The 17,629-nt window shown below is 55.7% G+C and overlaps 1 protein-coding gene across 1 annotated transcript; it reads right to left on the bottom strand.

Annotated features, from left to right (window-relative positions):
• Window positions 1–823: 823 nt before the first annotated feature.
• PNMA6E (PNMA family member 6E) lies at window positions 824–8,461 on the bottom strand. Its single transcript, XM_077890343.1, has 2 exons — window positions 8,327–8,461; window positions 824–4,457 (listed from the first exon to the last, which is right to left on the bottom strand). The coding sequence occupies exon 2, from the start codon at window positions 4,445–4,447 to the stop codon at window positions 2,129–2,131; it is 2,319 nt and encodes a 772-aa protein (XP_077746469.1). The 5' UTR covers window positions 4,448–4,457; window positions 8,327–8,461; the 3' UTR covers window positions 824–2,128.
• Between the last annotated feature and the right edge of the window lie 9,168 nt (window positions 8,462–17,629).

Here is a 17,629-nt window from a genome sequence, read left to right as displayed (position 1 = left end):
TCTTGTGAGCAGAGCTCAGCCTCATCAAGCAATTTTCTAGGACAGAAGACATGAGCAGTGCCCATGGGGCTCACCTACATGGTCCAACAGCTTCCTGCTGCCCTTACTGTGAAACCCAGTCATACCCCCATCCCTAAACACCACCCCTTCAGAGAGCAACACCCCCCCAGCCACTGTGGGTCCACCGGCCTTGTGCAGCTCAGTAGCTTGGTCTGGTTCTTCTTCCTGACAGCAAGTCTGTTTGCAAGTGGAGGTGCTATGAAAATGTTGGTGCCCATTCTCCTAGAAACCCCACAAGTGTCCAGATTTTCTCAGTTGCTCACCAAGTGTTGTTAATGTTGTTCCATGGTGAGATCTTCACATTTAGGACAACTCAAGTTAAAACACACTTGGCATCCTTTAAAAACCCTATCACATTTTAATGCTGCCTTTCTCACCAAGGATGCTATGGGCGTTAGAAGCATCACAGCTCTTTGTTGCATGATCCCACTCCATGCAGTGCACGCCTTAAGCAATCCTCAGTCCCAGGATGTCAGTGGCCCCAATAGCTTAGTAAAGAAAACCATGATTATTCCCAATTTTGAAAGGGAAAAGGGGACACCATCCTAAAATGAGGACCAATGCAACCCCCAAAATTTTAAGATTCACCTATAAAATAGAAGGCAGGCCTGATCATACCCTAGTCTCCTCATCCAAGTGCCTCACCTACCCTCTCACTGCAAAAGTCTCCCATGGGTACTAGACAATCCTTTTTCTGGATCCCTCCTCCAGCCCCAGTAGACCGTTGTTCCCTCCATAGCCCAGAGCAGAGGCGAGACATGGCTGAAACATTCAATGAAATTTATTGAAAAGAAAACATATTGCAACCATTGAAGACCGGGAATGACAACTGAGAGAGGAATGTCTAACCGTCACTAGAGCCCATAGGTCACGGCCCTCCTCCTCTCAGGGACCTCCGCGTCCCCCCCTCCCATGGCCCTCCTGCCAGTCTCCCTTCCCCAGGGCCCCACGATCAACCTCTGGCCAGGATGATGGACGCTGGCCATGTCCCCTCACGCCAGGACACCCCCCCCTCTGGCAGACATGCTGGGGCCTGGTCCTGCCCTATGGCCGGCACGGGACAGTCCCAGGACGCTGGAAAAGGCAGCAGGGGACCCTCGGCCAAGCCAAGGAAACTGAGTCACAAGTGACAACAGGTGGCACATCATAGCACAGTTCCCGTGGAGACAGCCGCAGGCCACTTCTGTCGTTGGGCCAGTTCTTCCTTCTGGAGGTCACGAGGGATGAGCACCAGCCGTGCCCTCCTCCGTCCGTCCCGCCGTCTCCTGGAACTGGGTCAGGGTCTCCGGGGTGGGGTGGGGGCAGCTGCTCAGTTAAGAACACACACACACGTCTCCACAAGAACAAGCAGCATTCGGCCTAAATCTACACCGAGAAAGCGGAGGTTGAGCTCACCACAGTGAAGGAGAGCGAGCAGAGCCTTGGTGGACACAAGCTCACGGCACCCGTGCTGACAGGTGGGTGCCCCGGAGGCCAGGACACCCACGGCGGGTTCCTGCACACCTCAAGGTTCTGCATGGAAATGATAACTAGTGGGGGGGGAGTAACTGGACATGTGAATCACTGAAGAGCCCACAGAAACACAAGTGGGCTTCCCAGAACATGGGGCAACGTGCCCCGGGGTTCAGTGAATGAGGGTGTCCCTCTTGGGAGGCCCAAGAGGCTGGCACTTTTGAGACGGCCTCTAACATCTCCTAGTGCAGTGTGGGTGGAAGATGGCTTCAAGTGCCCCTCACCTAGACCAGGAGCCACACTGGGGGGCTTCCCAGGCTGGCTGCCTCAGCTGACAGGCATTGGGGCTGGGGCTGGGGTGGTACTGCCATGGGAGGGGGCAGCTCTCCACGCCCCATTTGGTGTCAAGCATGGCCATCTGGGTCACTTGGAAGGGCTAATGGTGGTGGCTAGGGTGCCTTGGGAAGGTGGGGTCGTGGGAATTTGTTTGGGCCGGGTGGGCCCTTTGCTCAGCCCTGCTCCTCATGTGGGGCAAGGCTGCTGCCCTGGCTTGGCCTCCCCCTGCCTCCAGAACTTGGCAGCCTGAGAGGAGAGGGGGCCCCTGGGCCTTCTGAGCCTATTTGCCTGAGGAGGACTTGGGGAGGCCCGTCCCCCCAGCCCCATCCTCGTTTCCTGGCTCGTCTGGGATGGGCTTGAGCCCCTCCTCAAGGGGATCCCCAGCCTCCCGGTCTCCTGCCTGGGCGAGGCCCTCTGGCCCACAGCCAGGACCTCCTGGGCCCACCCTGGAAGCAGCGCCCATCTGGGCAGGGGTGGGGCCCCCAGGGGCCTCTGAGGATCTTCCCTGACCTAGGCCTGCAGAGGCGGGAGCATCTTCATCTTCCCGAGTGGCAGGGAAGACCTTGGAGGCCTCCCCAGGGGCAGGGGTGGCCTTGGCACCATCGTGGGGCTCAGGAGCAGCTCCACCAGCTTCGGCAGTGCCGGGAACGGCCTCATCGGCCTCTACGTCGGCGGGAGCAGGCTCGGCGCGATCTTCATTGGCTGGGGAGGCCTTGGTTTCACCTGCCCCGGCAGGGGCGCCCTCCGTGAGGACTTGACGAGCCGGGGCCGCCTGGGAAGCATCTTCGTTGGCTGGGGAGGCTTCGGCAAGCTCTTGCCTGGCGGCGGCAGCCGGCACAACAGCCAGGACCCTGACATACGCGGGGGGCCCTTCTTCCACTTGGAACTGCTCACCCGTAGCTGGGGCGGCCTCCCACGCCTCGGCCTCGCGGATGAGCCGCAGCATCCCCAGGAAGCCGGGTGGTCTCCTCTCCAGCCGCATCCTCTTCAGCTTGCTCTGGAGCATCTCGTTGGAGCGAGCCCGCATCAGCACCTGCCTGGCGCGAACCTGGTCCGCGATGGTGGGATGGATGGCCCCCTTCTCCACGGCCGACTGCAGCAGGCCTTCCAGGCGCATCACGTAGGCAAACAGAGTCTCCTGGGGCCGCTGGGCGCACGTCAGGAACTTCAGCCGTGCGGTCACGCAGGGATCCTTGTCTCCGAACACCTGGACCATTGCGGCCAGGCAATCCTGCGCAAGCATGTTGGGATTTTCTGCCAGGAGGCCGCACATGAACTCGAGCGCGAGGCCCCCCAAGCTTTCCATCAGCCACCGCCTCCTCTCCCCTTCTGGCACGTGGCGCCACACGAACAGCATGTCGTTGGCGTGCTCCAGCCAGACCTCAAAGGACTCTTGGTCTGGATCTTCCATCCCGGAGAAGGTTCTCAATTCCCCGTAGGCCGCGTCTTCTGGCACAGGCTGCCAAGCCTGGCCCCACTGCTGGATCCAGGATCCTCCCTCATCTACGGCTCCTGCAGCTCCTTCCTCCCCTGCAGTGCCCGCCTCCCCTGCTGCTCCTGCCATACTCACAGATCCCAGCACACCTGCAATTCCTGTGTCACCTGCGGCTCCCTCCTCATCAGACACTGCCCCTTCATCTTCTGCCACACCGGCAGCTCCTGCCTCACCGGCAACTCCTGCCTCACCTACAGCTCCTGCCACACCTGCAGCTCCTGCCTCACCGGCAACTCCTGCCTCACCGGCAGCTCCTGCCTCACCTCCTGTTCCTGCCACACCTGCAGCTCCCTCTTCACCGAGTACTCCTCCATCTTCTCCTACCAAACTCACAGCTCCTGCATCTTCAGCTCCCTCATCTAACACTATCCCTTCATCTTCAGTTCCTGCCTCACCTACAGCTCCTGCCTCACCTACAGCTCCTTCCACACCTACAGCTTCTTCCTTACTTTCACATCCTTTATCACCTGCGGCTACCACCTCACCTGCTGCTCCTGCCTCACTTGCAGCTCCCACTTCACCTATGGCTTCTTCCTCACCTGCAGCTCCTGCCTCACCTGCTGCTCCTGCCTCACCTGCAGCTTCCTCACCTCCACGCCCTTCCTTACTTGCACCTCCTGCCACACCTGCAGCTCCTGCCTCACCTGTAGCTCCTTCCTCTCCTTCACGCCTGTCCTCACTTGCAGCTCCTGTGACACCTGCAGCCCTTTCTTTACCTACAGCTCCTGCCTCACCTGCCTGGCCGGCCCTTGCTTCCATCTGGGGCTGCGCAGGGAAATCGGGTCTATCCTGTGAGTCTGAATCAGGAGCCTGGGGCAGAAAGACCACAGGCCAGGGTCCTCCTTTGCCTGCTATTTGTCGGGGGATCAAACTTCGGTTTAAATACTGAGCAAACTCCACTAAGGCGACCCTGGATCCGAGCTCCTTTCTGAATGCTTTGCCCAGCACTCGGTATCTGCCCAGGGGCCACAGGGCAGCCTTCACGGCATCCTGGAATTCCTCTTCCTCACAGTCATCTGGGATGCCCAGGATGAGCAAGGAACGGTGTGCATTCACGCCCATCCACCTGCACCAGTCATGCAGTATTGCCAGTGGCACTGCCATTGCTGAAAACCTGAGAATGGAGAGAAATGACTGGACAGGTGCACACAGACTGTCACCGTGTGAGCCTCAGTCTGTGGGTGCAGTGGGGTGAGAGTCACGTTCATACCACACAGCCCACCTCCTACCACATAGCCAAAGCCCCATGTCCCTCATGGTGGTGGCCTGTGGTGCATCCACTCTCCATTCTGTTTGATTTTAGAAAACCTTTCTGATAATACACTGATTTAGGACGTATAGAAGTAGTCATATTTCCTATTGCTCCAAGCATTACTTTTAGGAAGTTGCTTACTTCACCCCAAGAACTATGTCCAGTTTTCACATTTTTGGCATACACTTTCCCATTATATTCACTGCATTTTCTTTTTAATGTCTGATGTGTAGTGATAGCACTCTTTCATTCCTGGTGTTGGCAGTTAAGTGGCTTTTTTTTTTTTCTTTATTAAACTCGCTAGGGTTTCAGCAGTTTTGTTTCTCTTTAATTAAAAAAAAAGGGGGGATGCCTGGGTGGCTCAGTGGTTGAGCATCTGCCTTTGGCTCAGGTCATGATCCCAGAATCCTGGGATCGAGTCCCACATTGGGCTCCCCGCAGAGAGCCTGTTTCTCCTTCTGCCTGTGTCTCTGCCTCTGTCTCTCATGAATAAATAAAACCTTTAAAATAAAAATAAAAATAAAATCAATAAAATAAAAACCCAACATATAGCTTTGTTAAAAGCCTCCAATTTGGTTTACATTACTGATTTCTTCTGTTAGGTATAGTATCTCTTCAGCCAACTCATTTTGCATTATTTTACCTTTTTTATAGTTTGTTTAAATGAACCATTAGGTCACTAACTTTATGCCCTTTTTCTTTTCTAATATATGTACTTCGAGTAATGCATTTTGTTCTCATTGCTTCTTTAGCTGCCTCAGTAAATTGGGTAAGTGGTATTTTTTTATTATTATTATTCAGTTTGAAATATTTTCTAAGTTCCTTCGTGTTTTCTTCTCTGAGCCATGGGTTTCCAAATATTTCAAGCTATCCTATCATGATTCATTTTATTTTTAAGATTTTATTTCTTTGAGAGAGCGAGCACGTGAGCACAAGCCGGGGAGGGGGCCAGGAGTGAGGCTAAGCGGGGACCCGGAGGCGGGGCGATCCCAGGACTCGAGAGTTCATGATCTGAGCCAGGGTGAAGCGCTTAACCAACTGAACCAGCAAGGTGCCCCTATCTTTAATTTTAAATAAAATACCCCGAGACCAGAGAAGTTAGTACGTAAAAGCACAATCCTTTAAATTTACGGACTTTTTTACGACCCAGCATATGGTGTTATATGGGTGCGAAGCACTCTTGTTCCGTAACTCTAGTTTCTGTCGAGAACAAGGTTTCGCCCCTCCTGCTGCCAAAATCCCTCTGCCATCTCCCACGGAAGCCACCCGGGCCCGTCGGATTCCGGGTGCGGGGTCCCAGAGCCCCTCCGGAACCCCGGAGGCGCCCCCCCCCCCCCCCGCCCCCAGCGAGCTCTGTCCTGTTTGCGCCACCGCGGAGGAGCGAGCGTCCTGCGGCCCGCGCCCCCCGCAGGCGGAGCCCGCTAGCGTCCTGGAAGCGGGGCGCCCCCTCGGCCGAGACCTTAGCCTTCCCCTGCAGCCTCACCGCGGGGAGCTCTCCCCTCCCACGGTTCCCGCCCGCGGCCCATCCCCCTCTCCGTGGCCCCCAGAAGCCGCGTGCCTCGCCCCGTGCGCGCCTTGCGCCATCGCCTGCAGCGGCTGTGTCCCCAGCCGTGCCCTCCGCCCCGCCCCGCCGGCAGCCCCCCCTCCCGCCAGAGGCCCGAGGCCGCCTGCCTTCCCACTCAGGCCCCGCAGCTCCCCTCCCGCCTCCGGGGTCCCAGAGCCGCTCCACTGCGGCCACCTCAGCGGGGGCCCTCCCCCGCCCGTCCCCCCCAGGACACCTCAGCGCTCCCCCGCCTCCCCGGCGCTCAGGAGCCTTCCTCCCCAGCGCCCCAAAGCTACCCTCACGTGCTCTCAGCACCCCACTAGGCCATCGTGCCCTGCCGCCTTCCCGCAGCACCCCCAGGGCCCCCCCCACCTGAATGTCCCGCACCAGACCGCTCACAGCCAGCAGGTCGCCTCCGGGCCCCCAACACTGGGGTGCCGTTCCCTTGGCCCCCACCTTCTCTCAGCAACCCTTCCTACCGTCCAGAGCCCTCTGCTCCCACACTGGCCCCCATAGTGGCCCCCACGCCGCCACGCGGCCCCCATAACGTCCCCCACTCCCGGGTAGCCCCCACGCCGCTACTCAGACCCCTAGCCTCCCCAACTCCCGGCGGGCCCCCACGCCACCAGGCGGCCCCCAGTCCCAGCAGGCCCCCACGCCGCCATGGGTCCCTCATCCCCGGCAGACCCCCACGGCGCCACATGGCCCTCGCAGCGTCCCCCACCCCCCAGCGGGCCACCAGGCGCCCTGCGGTCCCCACCGCCAGCGAGCCCCCACACTGCCAGACGGCCCCCGTAGGGTCCCCCACGCCGCCACACGTCCCCCACCCCGGGGGGCCTCCACGCCGCCACGCGGCACCCCCCAGTGTCCCCCACTACCGGCGGGCCCCCACAGCGTCCCCCACCTCCGGCAGGCGCCCACGCCGCCATGGCTCGCTCATACCCGGAGGACCCTCACACCGCCACGCAGCCCCCACTCCCAGTGAGCCCCCACGCCGCCACGCGGCCCCCGTAGCGTCCCCCATGCCGCCAAGCGGCCCCGCCATCAGTAGGCCCCCACCCCGCCACGCGGCCCCCACAGCGTCCCCCACCCCGGCGGGCCCCCAGGCCGCTATGGTTCCCTCATCCCCGGCCGGCCCCCACCCCGCCGCGCGGCCCCCACAGCGTCCCCCACCCCCGCGGGCCCCCACCCCGCCACGCGGCCCCCACAGCGTCCCCACCCCCCGCGGGCCCCCAGGCCGCTATGGCTCCCTCATCCCTGGCGGGCCCCCACCCCGCCACGCGGCCCCCACAGCGTCCCCCACCCCCCGCGGGCCCCACCCCGCCGCGCGGCCCCCACAGCGTCCCCCACCCGCCACGCGGCCCCCACAGCGTCCCCCACCCCCCGCGGGCCCCCACCCCGCCGCCCCCACAGCGTCCCCCACCCCCGCGGGCCCCCACCCCGCCGCGCGGCCCCCACAGCGTCCCCCACCCCGCCACGCGGCCCCCACAGCGTCCCCCACCCCCCGTGGGCCCCCACCCCGCCGCGCGGCCCCCACAGCGTCCCCCACCCCCCGCGGGCCCCCACCCCGCCGCCCCCACAGCGTCCCCCACCCCCCGCGGGCCCCCACCCCGCCGCCCCCACAGCGTCCCCCACCCCCCGCGGGCCCCCACCCCGCCGCCCCCACAGCGTCCCCCACCCCCGCGGGCCCCCACCCCGCCATGCGGCCCCCACAGCGTCCCCCACCCCCCGCGGGCCCCCACCCCGCCGCGCGGCCCCCACAGCGTCCCCCACCCCGCCACGCGGCCCCCACAGCGTCCCCCACCCCCGTGGGCCCCACCCCGCCGCCCCCACAGCGTCCCCCACCCCCGCGGGCCCCACCCCGCCGCCCCCACAGCGTCCCCCACCCCCGCGGGCCCCCACCCCGCCGCGCGGCCCCCACAGCGTCCCCCACCCCCCGCGGGCCCCCACCCCGCCGCGCGGCCCCCACAGCGTCCCCCACCCCGCCACGCGGCCCCCACAGCGTCCCCCACCCCCCGCGGGCCCCCACCCCGCCGCGTGGCCCACAGCGGCCCCCACCCCCGGCGGGCCCCATAGCGGCCCTACATCGCCCCCCACAGCGGCCCTACACCGGCCCTCAGCGGGCCCCCCCGCCCCCCAGCCGCCCCCCCCTAGCGCGGGGCCCACGCGAGCCCCGGGGGCCGCTTACTTCCTCCGGGTCCTGGACAGCTCCACAGGCCCGCGCCGAAGCCAAGCGCTGAAGAGGTCGCCTCAGCTGCGCAGCCGGGAACCGAGAGGCCGAGCCTCCGCCGCGCGCGACGTTAAGGCCTCGAGGGCTTCCGGAAGCTCCCAGAAGCCCCCAGGCGCACACGAGAGAAAGTTCTCGGGGCGTCGGTGGAGCCGGCAGATGATTGGCTCGGGCGGGCACGTGACGCGGCAAGTGTTACTGTATCCACCTGCCCGGAGCCGAGCGAGGCCCGGAGGCTCCCCGAAGGGGCGGAGAGCGGGGGGCGGGCACCTGCCGTCGGGGAGGAGGCCACGGCCGGGCCTGGAGGGCAGGCCTTGCGCCCCGCTGGGCCGTGGCTCCCATTTCCTTTTTTTTTCATTGTTTTTTTATTGCTGTTCAATTTGCCAACATATAGCATAACACCCAGTGCTCATCCCGTCAAGTGTCCCCCTCAGTGCCCGTCACCCATTCACCCCCACCCCCGCCCTCCTCCCCTTCCACCACCCCTAGTTCGTTTCCCAGAGTTAGGAGTCTCTCCTGTTCTGTCTCCCTTTCTGATATTTCCCACACATTTCTTCTCCCTTCCCTCCTATTCCCTTTCACTATTATTTATATTCCCCAAATGAATGAGACCATTTGATGATCGTCCTTCTCCGATTGACTCACTTCACTCAGCATCATACCCTCCAGGTCCCTCCACGTCGAAGCAAATGGTGGGTATTTGTCGTTCCTAATGGCTGAGGAACATTCCATCTATACACAGACCACAGCTTCTCGATCCCTTCATCTGTCTATGGACACCGAGGCTCCTTCTTTTGAAGTCGCCTTTCCACTGTGGTTGGTAACGTCCTCAAAATGTTCTATATTTTTATTGAGATCTTATGGGGCGGTGTCAATCCCTGTGGCGGAAATATTAAAATCGCCACCAATAATTATGCAAGACCCTGTTTCTGTCTTTATTCTGTCGACTTCTCTGTCATGTGTTTCGAAGCTCTGTTGTTGGGTGCAAGCCTGTTGATCGATTCTACGTGTTCCTGGCTGATTGACCCTTACATCATCACTACCTTTCATGTCAGGTAACAGTCAAAGTACCTTAAGCGCCTTCTGTCTGATATTCATATAGCCATTCCCACTTTCTTAGGCTCACTCTTTGCATCGTATATAATTTGGGATTCTCTTACCGTTAACATATCTTACTCTCTTTTATTTTTTAAGATTTTATTCATTTATTCATGAGAGACAAGCAGAGGGAGAAGCAGGCTCCCTGCAGGGAACCCGATGTGGGACTCGATCCCAGGGACCCTAGGATCACCCCTAAGCCAAAGGCAGATGCTAAACCACTGAGCCACCCAGGCGTCCTTATCTGAATCTTCATTTTTAAGTTGTGTCCCTTGGAAATAGCAAAATCCTTGCTCTTTCTTCTGACAATATCTGCCTTTAAATCCGACTGTGTAGCCCACTAACACTGAGTATGATTTTTGAATAGTAGGAATTATGTATATGCTTTTATTTTTTTCTTTTTGTTTTTTTGTTTTTTGGGTTTTTTTACGTATATGCTTTTACTGTCTTTGTCGGCTCATCAGGCTGCTATAACAAAATACTATAGATTGCGGTTCCTACAAACAACAAACCTTTATTTGTCACACTTTTGGAGGCTGGGAAATCCAAGATTAAGGTTCTGGTACGTTCTATATCTGAAGAGAGCCCACTTCCCAGGTAACACACAGCCATCTTCTCACCTTCTCTTCATCATCTCTCATATCATCACATGGCCGAAGGGCATGAGGAACCTCTCTGGAGTCTCCCTTACAAGGGCACTAATCCCATTCAAAGACTCCTCCCTACTGCTCTGCATCACTTGCCATCAGGGAAATACAAATCAAAACCACAATGAGATCCCACCTCACACCAGTGAGAATGGGGCAAATTAACAAGGCAGGAAACAACACATGTTGGAGAGGATGCGGAGAAAGGGGAACCCTCCTGCACTGTTGGTGGGAATGTGAACTGGTGCAGCCACTCTGGAAAACTGTGTGGAGGTTCCTCAAAGAGTTAAAAATATACCTGCCCTACAACCCAGCAATTGCACTGTTGGGGATTTACCCCAAAGATACAAATGCAATGAAACACCGGGACACCTGCACCCCGATGTTTATAGCAGCAATGGCCACGATAGCCAAACTGTGGAAGGAGCCTCGGTGTCCAACGAAAGATGAATGGATAAAGAAGATGTGGTCTATGTATACGATGGAATATTCCTCAGCCATTAGAAATGGCAAATACCCACCATTTGCTTCGACGTGGATGGAACTGGAGGGTATTATGCTGAGTGAAGTAAGTCAGTCGGAGAAGGACAAACATTATATGTTCTCATTCATTTGGGGAATATAAATAATAGTGAAAGGGAATAGAAGGGAAGGGAGAAGAAATGTGTGGGAAATATCAGAAAGGGAGACAGAACGTAAAGACTGCTAACTCTGGGAAACGAACTAGGGGTGGTAGAAGGGGTGGAGGGCGGGGGGTGGGAGTGAATGGGTGACGGGCACTGGGGGTTATTCTGTATGTTAGTAAATTGAACACCAATAAAAAATAAATTAAAAAAATTTAAAAAAAAAGACTCCTCCCTATGACCTAATCACCTCCCAGTCCTTACCTCCTAGTTCATTGGGCCTGAGGATGTGATGTGTGAATTTTGGTAAGGACACAAATGTTTAGTCTATCTTTGTTCCTATGTTCCCCTTTTCCTGCCTGAGATGATTATTTTAAATTCCATTTTCACTTGTCCATTGTTTTTGTTCAGGATTTGTTTTATTTATTTGAGAGAAGGCAATAGAGCGGCAGAGGGAGAAGGAGAAGCAGGCTCCCCGCCGAGCAGAAAGCCCGCAGGGCTGGATCCCAAGACCCCGGGATCATGACGTGAGCCGAAGGCAGCCGCTTCACTGACTGAGCCACCCGGGCACCTCCTGTCTATTGCTTTTTAAAGAAATTATCACTTTGCATTGATTTGTTGTGGTTGCTCTAGAGACTATATATATATCCTTAACTGTTCACTTGTCTACTTGTGATCAATACTGTACTACTTTAGATAAGTAAAAGATTTCCACCAGATAGATTCATTCCCCGCCTACCTCAGTCCTTATGCTGTAGTTGCCATGTGTATTAGGTCTACCTGTAGTATAAACCCTGCAATATAAAAAAAAATTTTTTTAAACCTGCAATATGCAATTATAATATTTACTTTAAATAATAGTATGTGGGATCCCTGGGTGGCTCAGCCAGGCTCATCCCTACTTTGGCGCCTGCCTTTGACTCAGGGCGCGATCCTGGAGTCCCGGGATCGAGTTCCGCATTGGGCTCCCGGCGTGGAGCCTGCTTCTCCCTCCTCCTGTGTCTCTGCCTCTCTCTCTCTCTCTCTCTCTATGTCTATCATACATACATACATACATAAATAAATAAATAAATAAATAAATAAATAAATAAAATCTTAAAAATAAATAAATAGTCATATGTATTAAAAACAAAGCAAAAGCAAGTATGTGGGTTTTTTTTTTAATATTTGCCTACGTGTTTACCATTTCTGGTGTTCGTCATCTCTACCCCAAAATCAAATTTTCCTTCCACTATCGTGTTTCCTTAGATTGAAAGACCTCCTTTATCATTTCTATTAGCACAGGTCTATTGAGGAATTCTCTTGGCTTTCATTTCTCTGAAAAGGTCCTTATTTCAACTTCATTTCTGAATAATCTTTTCCCCAGAGATAGAGAGTTCTGAGTTGAAAGCTGTCTTTTGTTGTTGTATGACACTTTATATATTTTTTAAATATTTTATTTATTTATTCATGAGAGACACACAAAGAGAGGCAGAGACACAGGCAGAGGGAGGAGCAGGCTCCCTGCGGGAAGCCTGATGTGGGACTCAATCCCAGGACCCCGGGATCACACCCTGAGCCACCCAAGTGCCCTGTTCAGCCCTTTAAAATGCAGTCCAATTGACTCTTGATGCCCATTGTTTCTGATGAGAACTCAGTGGGGTTCTTGTTAAAGGTTAGCTAAAGGTACTGCTTTCTGACTGTTTTCCAGATTTTCTCTTTATTTATTATTCTGACCAGGATGCGACTACATGTGACTTTTCTTTATTTCTCTTCCTTGGGGCTCACAGAACTTGTTGAATCTGCAAATTGTGTCTAGCTCCCAATTTTGAAAATGTCACTTTTTCTTTAAGCAGTTTTTCCTCCCATTCTCTCTCTTCTCTCTTAGGATCCCAAATACACACATTAAGCCTTTGGTCATACTGTTCCACAGATCACTGGGGTTCTGTTCCGTTGTTTTCTTTCTTTCTTTAGATCTTTTTTCCTCTCAGTTTCTCAAAACATATCCTTTCTCTCAATCTGGTTTCCAACAAGTAATATGAAGCCTCTAAATATTCATAACTATTAACAAACAGCAATGTTAAAAGAAGGCTGGAGTAAGAAGAGCCGATAAAGGATTGCATAAAGACCTGCCAAGCTCCAAGAGCCCACAGCCCCCCTGAGCCCGGGGCAGGGACTACCTAACGCAGTGGGAGATCACACAGCCTCTGCAGAACCTTAGTCCACCGTAGTTCTTAGTTGCACATGACAGAAGCAGACTGGTTGCTGGAAGCACAAAGGGAATAAGCTGAAGGATGGCGGGTGTCCCACAGGCATTTGCAGAGGGCTGGAGGGCCAGGCTTGGAGGCTTTTTTTTTATTTGTTTTAATTTGTTTTTATTTAAGTTCGATTTTGCCAACAGATAACACCCAGCGCTCATCCCATCAAGTGCCCTCCTTGGAGGCTTTGCAGAGAGGAGCGAGGGTCTGAATCCCACTGCTGCTCTGGGCTAGTGAAGGCACCTCGGAAGCCCCCTCCCACAACTGGGCACAGACACTGGTTTGCACCAGCAATGTAAGATGCGCGCGCTGTCACGAGAACCACGGCTGCAGCCACTCCCCAGCAAACAGGTCTTAACTGCCCCTGCTGTCACCCACCCACTCTAGTGGAATATGTGTGGCCCCTGCTTCTTCCCAGCTCTGGATTCAGTTGGCAGCAGGTGCTTCTGACTGATGGGGCCAGGGTCGTGAAACCATGCATTAGCCAAGGGAAGCTGAGAGCATGCAGACCTGGCATTTTCTGCTCTTCTTTGGGGAGGTGGGCTACACATCAGTTGACGGAACTGCCTGTGCAAAGGTCCTGGGGCTGAAAGAAACCTGGTGAGCATCAGACTGAAAGAAGACCAGTGTGGCAGGAGCAGAGGCGAGTGTCATGCACTGAGGCTAGAGAGAACAGACCGGGCAGTTTTCATGGGCCTCAAGGAGAGGCTGGTCTTTACCTAAAAGAGTTGGGAACACCTTGAAAAGTTCGAAGTCAGCGGTGCAAGTGCACTCACTTGTGTGCGTGTGACATGATCACATTCTATTTCCAGATCCTTCATCTGGCTTTCTTTTGGAAGAATGATAGGGGGGGACGAAGTGGAGGCAGAAAGCCTATTGAGAGGCACCGGGGGCTGTCCCATGATAGATGGCAGTGGCCTGAGCAACAGCAGTGGCAGTGGCATGGAACTGATGGGGCAGATTTAACAGACCTAAAACACGTGGAGACCTAACCAAACACTAGGAATAATTGGATGGGGAAGGTGAGCAAGGGGTACAGCCTCAATTTCTGGCCTTTGGCGTGAGTGTACGGGGATTCCACTCGCTGTGGCTGGGGGCTCGGGAAAAGCACCAGCCTGGGTAGAAAATCATGAGTTCCATTTTGGACATGTGAGTTGGAAGCATCCAAGTGCAGATGTCTAGAATGCAGCTGGATATAAGGGGTAGGGACTCTGAGGACACGTCTGGGCTTGGGACAGAAGTGGGGCGTCATGGAAAATTCCAGGCGGCCCAAGGACAAATCCACATACAGACATGCCTTACCTGCCCCCACCTCCCAAGTGTAGGCATGGGCCAGGGGATGGGCCGCTAGTGAGAATGGTCACTGGAGAGCGAGGTACAGCTGGTGGCAGGTCGGCCTCGGGCTGAGCAACTGTCCTGGGCTCCTGCAAAGTTACCCTCCCCTCCACCAGGACATCTTGGAAAAGCTGGTGTTCCTTCTGGCCACAGTCCCTGTCGCCCAAAGGAATGCCTGGAGACAGGACACTGCTGGCTGCCCGCCCAGAAGCCATTTCCCCTTTCATCTTTGCTACGTGTGTCTGTCCCTCCCCCGTGCAGCTCAAGGGATGGTAACCCCCCATCCTCAAACCCAGAGGGACACCTGAGTGGTCCAAGGCCAGCGGCGCATGGCATTCCTAGGGCGACTATTAGTGATCTGGGCAGCCCATCACCCAGATGGCCCACGGAGAGGAAGGGAAGAATCCACATTCTGTCTGAGGAGGGCTTCTCTCTCTCTGGGCGGGATCGAGGAAGCGCGGGTCCCGATTGCTACCGACAGGCCTTCCCCGACCCACAGAGCAGCCGGATGCCAGAGCCAAGACTTGACACTAGAAAGAGGCGGGGTCTTGGGGCAGCGTGGCACCTAGGGACACACGGTGGGGGACAGTGGTGGCCACAGTGAGGAGACACGGCAAAGGGACCGTGGTGGCTGCCCTCTGGGACATTCAGGGCCCGGAGCAACAACTGCAGTCATCAGAAGACCTCCGGCTCCAGCTGAGCTTCTGACCCACAAATGCCAAAGTGGCCTGTTTAGAAGGGAGGGCTTTGCTCCCTCCTGGCACCCAATCCCAGCATCGCTGCCCCCACCAGCCTGGCTCTGAGGGCCCCAAGGGTATGAGGACTGGCCCCGCGTGTGACAGGACATCCCCCACCACATGAGCCACGAGCCACTTGGTGTTCTGACCATGTGACCTGGAGCACCGACTACCATGTGCGTCCCCAGCTACAGCGCGCCCCAGGGCCCCTGTCTCCCAGGGCTACGGTTTGGACGCCCCTCCACACTCCATCCATGCAGAGGTGAGGGGACCTGCATAGAAACAGCTTGTCTTGGGGTGCCTGGGAGGCTCAGCAGTTGAGCGTCCGCCTTCGGCTCAGGTCAAGACCCCTGGGGTTCTGGGATCTGGGATCGAGTCCCCCACCGGACTCCCCACTGGCAGCCTGCTTCTCCCTCTACCTGTGTCTCTGCGTCTCTCATGAATGAATAAAGAAAAAGAAAAAGAAAAAAGAAAAGAAACAGCTTGTCTTGTACATCTGTTCACAAACAAGCTCACCTCACATGTTGTAGTCAGGCCTGGGCTCTGTCAACCTCAGCTAGTGTCTGGGGCCTAGAGGACACCACTCCAGGCTCTGCGGGTGCCCCAGACCGCCCCCTCCATGAATGGGCTGGCAGAGCAAGTCAGCCACAGCACACAGCGGAGGGGGGTGGGGGGTATCCTTTGCAGGCACCACCCCAGAGGCCGCCCCCTGCAAATTTGTCCCATGGCCTCCTTAGGCCTGGCCTTCCCACCCCTGGCACAGGCCCCTTCCTCCCCAGCAAGAGGCTCCCTCACTTCCCACTGACAATTTGAGATTCCCCTGGACTCCTCCTCAGTCCCTTTCCCCTCTGAGGTCCCTGGGACCTGTTGCAGAGTGGCCAAATCTGGGCTTGTGGCGCTCAGGGCACCGTTCCCTGGCTGGGGTGGGGGGTGGGGTGGGGCAGCCTCTCTCAAGGAAGGCTGGGCCTCCCTCCACAATAAGGGAAGGAGGTGGGAGGAGGGATGGAGCAGGATGGCCGTGTGCAAGTCACTGTTGGAGCTGGCCACTGTGCCGCGGGCTTTCGTTTCATTACTCTAGGCTTGGTGTGTGTTTGAAACTCCTCATAAGAAAAAAAAAATAGAAAAAATCTAGAAGGAAAATTTTCCCCCTGATAACAATTATGGGCTTATCAATTTCTTTTTTTTTTAAGAAAAAAATGTTTAACTTATTATTTTTTATTTTTTATTGGTGTTCAATTTGCCAACATATAGCATAACACCCAGTGCTCATCCCACCAAGTGCCCCCCTCAGTGCCCGTCACCCAGTCACCCCCACCCCCGCCCACCTCCCTTTCCACTACCCCTTGTTCGTTTCCCAGAGTTAGGTGTCTCTCATGTTTTGTCTCCCTCACTGATATTTTCATTTTCTCTCCTTTCCCTTTATTCCCTTTCACTATTTTTTATATTCCCCAAATGAATGAGACCATAAAATATTTTATTTATTTATTCATGAGAGACACAGAAAGAGAGGCAGGAACATAGAGGGGAAAAGCAGGCTCCCTGTGGGGAGCCTGATGCGGGACTTGATCCTGGGACTCCGGGGTCACACCCTGAGCCCAAGGCAAACGCTCAACCACTGAGTCCCCCAGATGTCCTGGTTTATCCATTTCTTTTGCTTCAGGCATCCTGATGCTCTCCAGACTAACTTTATTTTTTTATTTTATAAATTTATTTTTTATTGGTGTTCAATTTGCCAACGTATAGAATAACACCCAGTGCTCATCCAGCCAAGTGCCCCCCTCAGTGCCCATCACCCAGTCACCCCCACCCCCGACCCTCCTCCCCTTCCACCACCCCTAGTTCGTTTCCCAGAGTTAGGAGTCTCTCATGATCTGTCTCCCTCTCTGATATTTCCCACTCATTTTCTCTCCTTTCCCCTTTATTCCCTTTCACTATTTTTTATATTCCCCAAATGAATGAGACCATATAATGTTTGTCCTTCTCCGATTGGCTTATTTCACTCAGCAGAATACCCTCCAACTAACTTTAGTTAATGGTAACCCAAAACCGTGGAACACAATTGTGCATTGTCTCTCTTTTCTCTATTTGTATAGCCCTGTTACAGCCATTGCACGCTGCAGTGGATGCTGGAATGCACTTCTAGCACCTTCCCTGTGGCCTCAGGCTCTTGCTTCCTCCCTCCTGTAAGGGTTGAATACCCAAGGCCAAAGGGGCTACCTTATCCACAGTTGCCCCCTCCCATTACTCCTAGCTGATGGGGGGCATAGAGGCGCAGCCCCTTCCCTTGCTGGCTCATGACCAGGCCCCTCCCTTGTGTATGAGTTTTCTGGGGCTGCTGCAACAAATTCCCACAAACCAGGTAGCTTGAAACAGTAAGAATGTATTATCTCATGGTTCTGGAGGCCAGAGCCCAAAATAGAGGTGTGGGCAGGGTTGCACTCCTTCCAAAGTCAGGGAGCGGAGACGTCTTCCTTGCCTTGTCCAGTTTCATGGGGCTCTAAGCATTCCTGGCTTTGGGGCTGCACCACCCCAGCCTCTGTCTTTGTCAGCATGTGGACTTCTCTTCATGTGTATCTTCTGTCTCTTA

Source organism: Canis aureus, chromosome X (genome assembly GCF_053574225.1).
Source record: "Canis aureus isolate CA01 chromosome X, VMU_Caureus_v.1.0, whole genome shotgun sequence".
NCBI lineage: Eukaryota > Metazoa > Chordata > Mammalia > Carnivora > Canidae > Canis > Canis aureus.
This window is presented reverse-complemented; position numbering and strand designations above follow the sequence as displayed.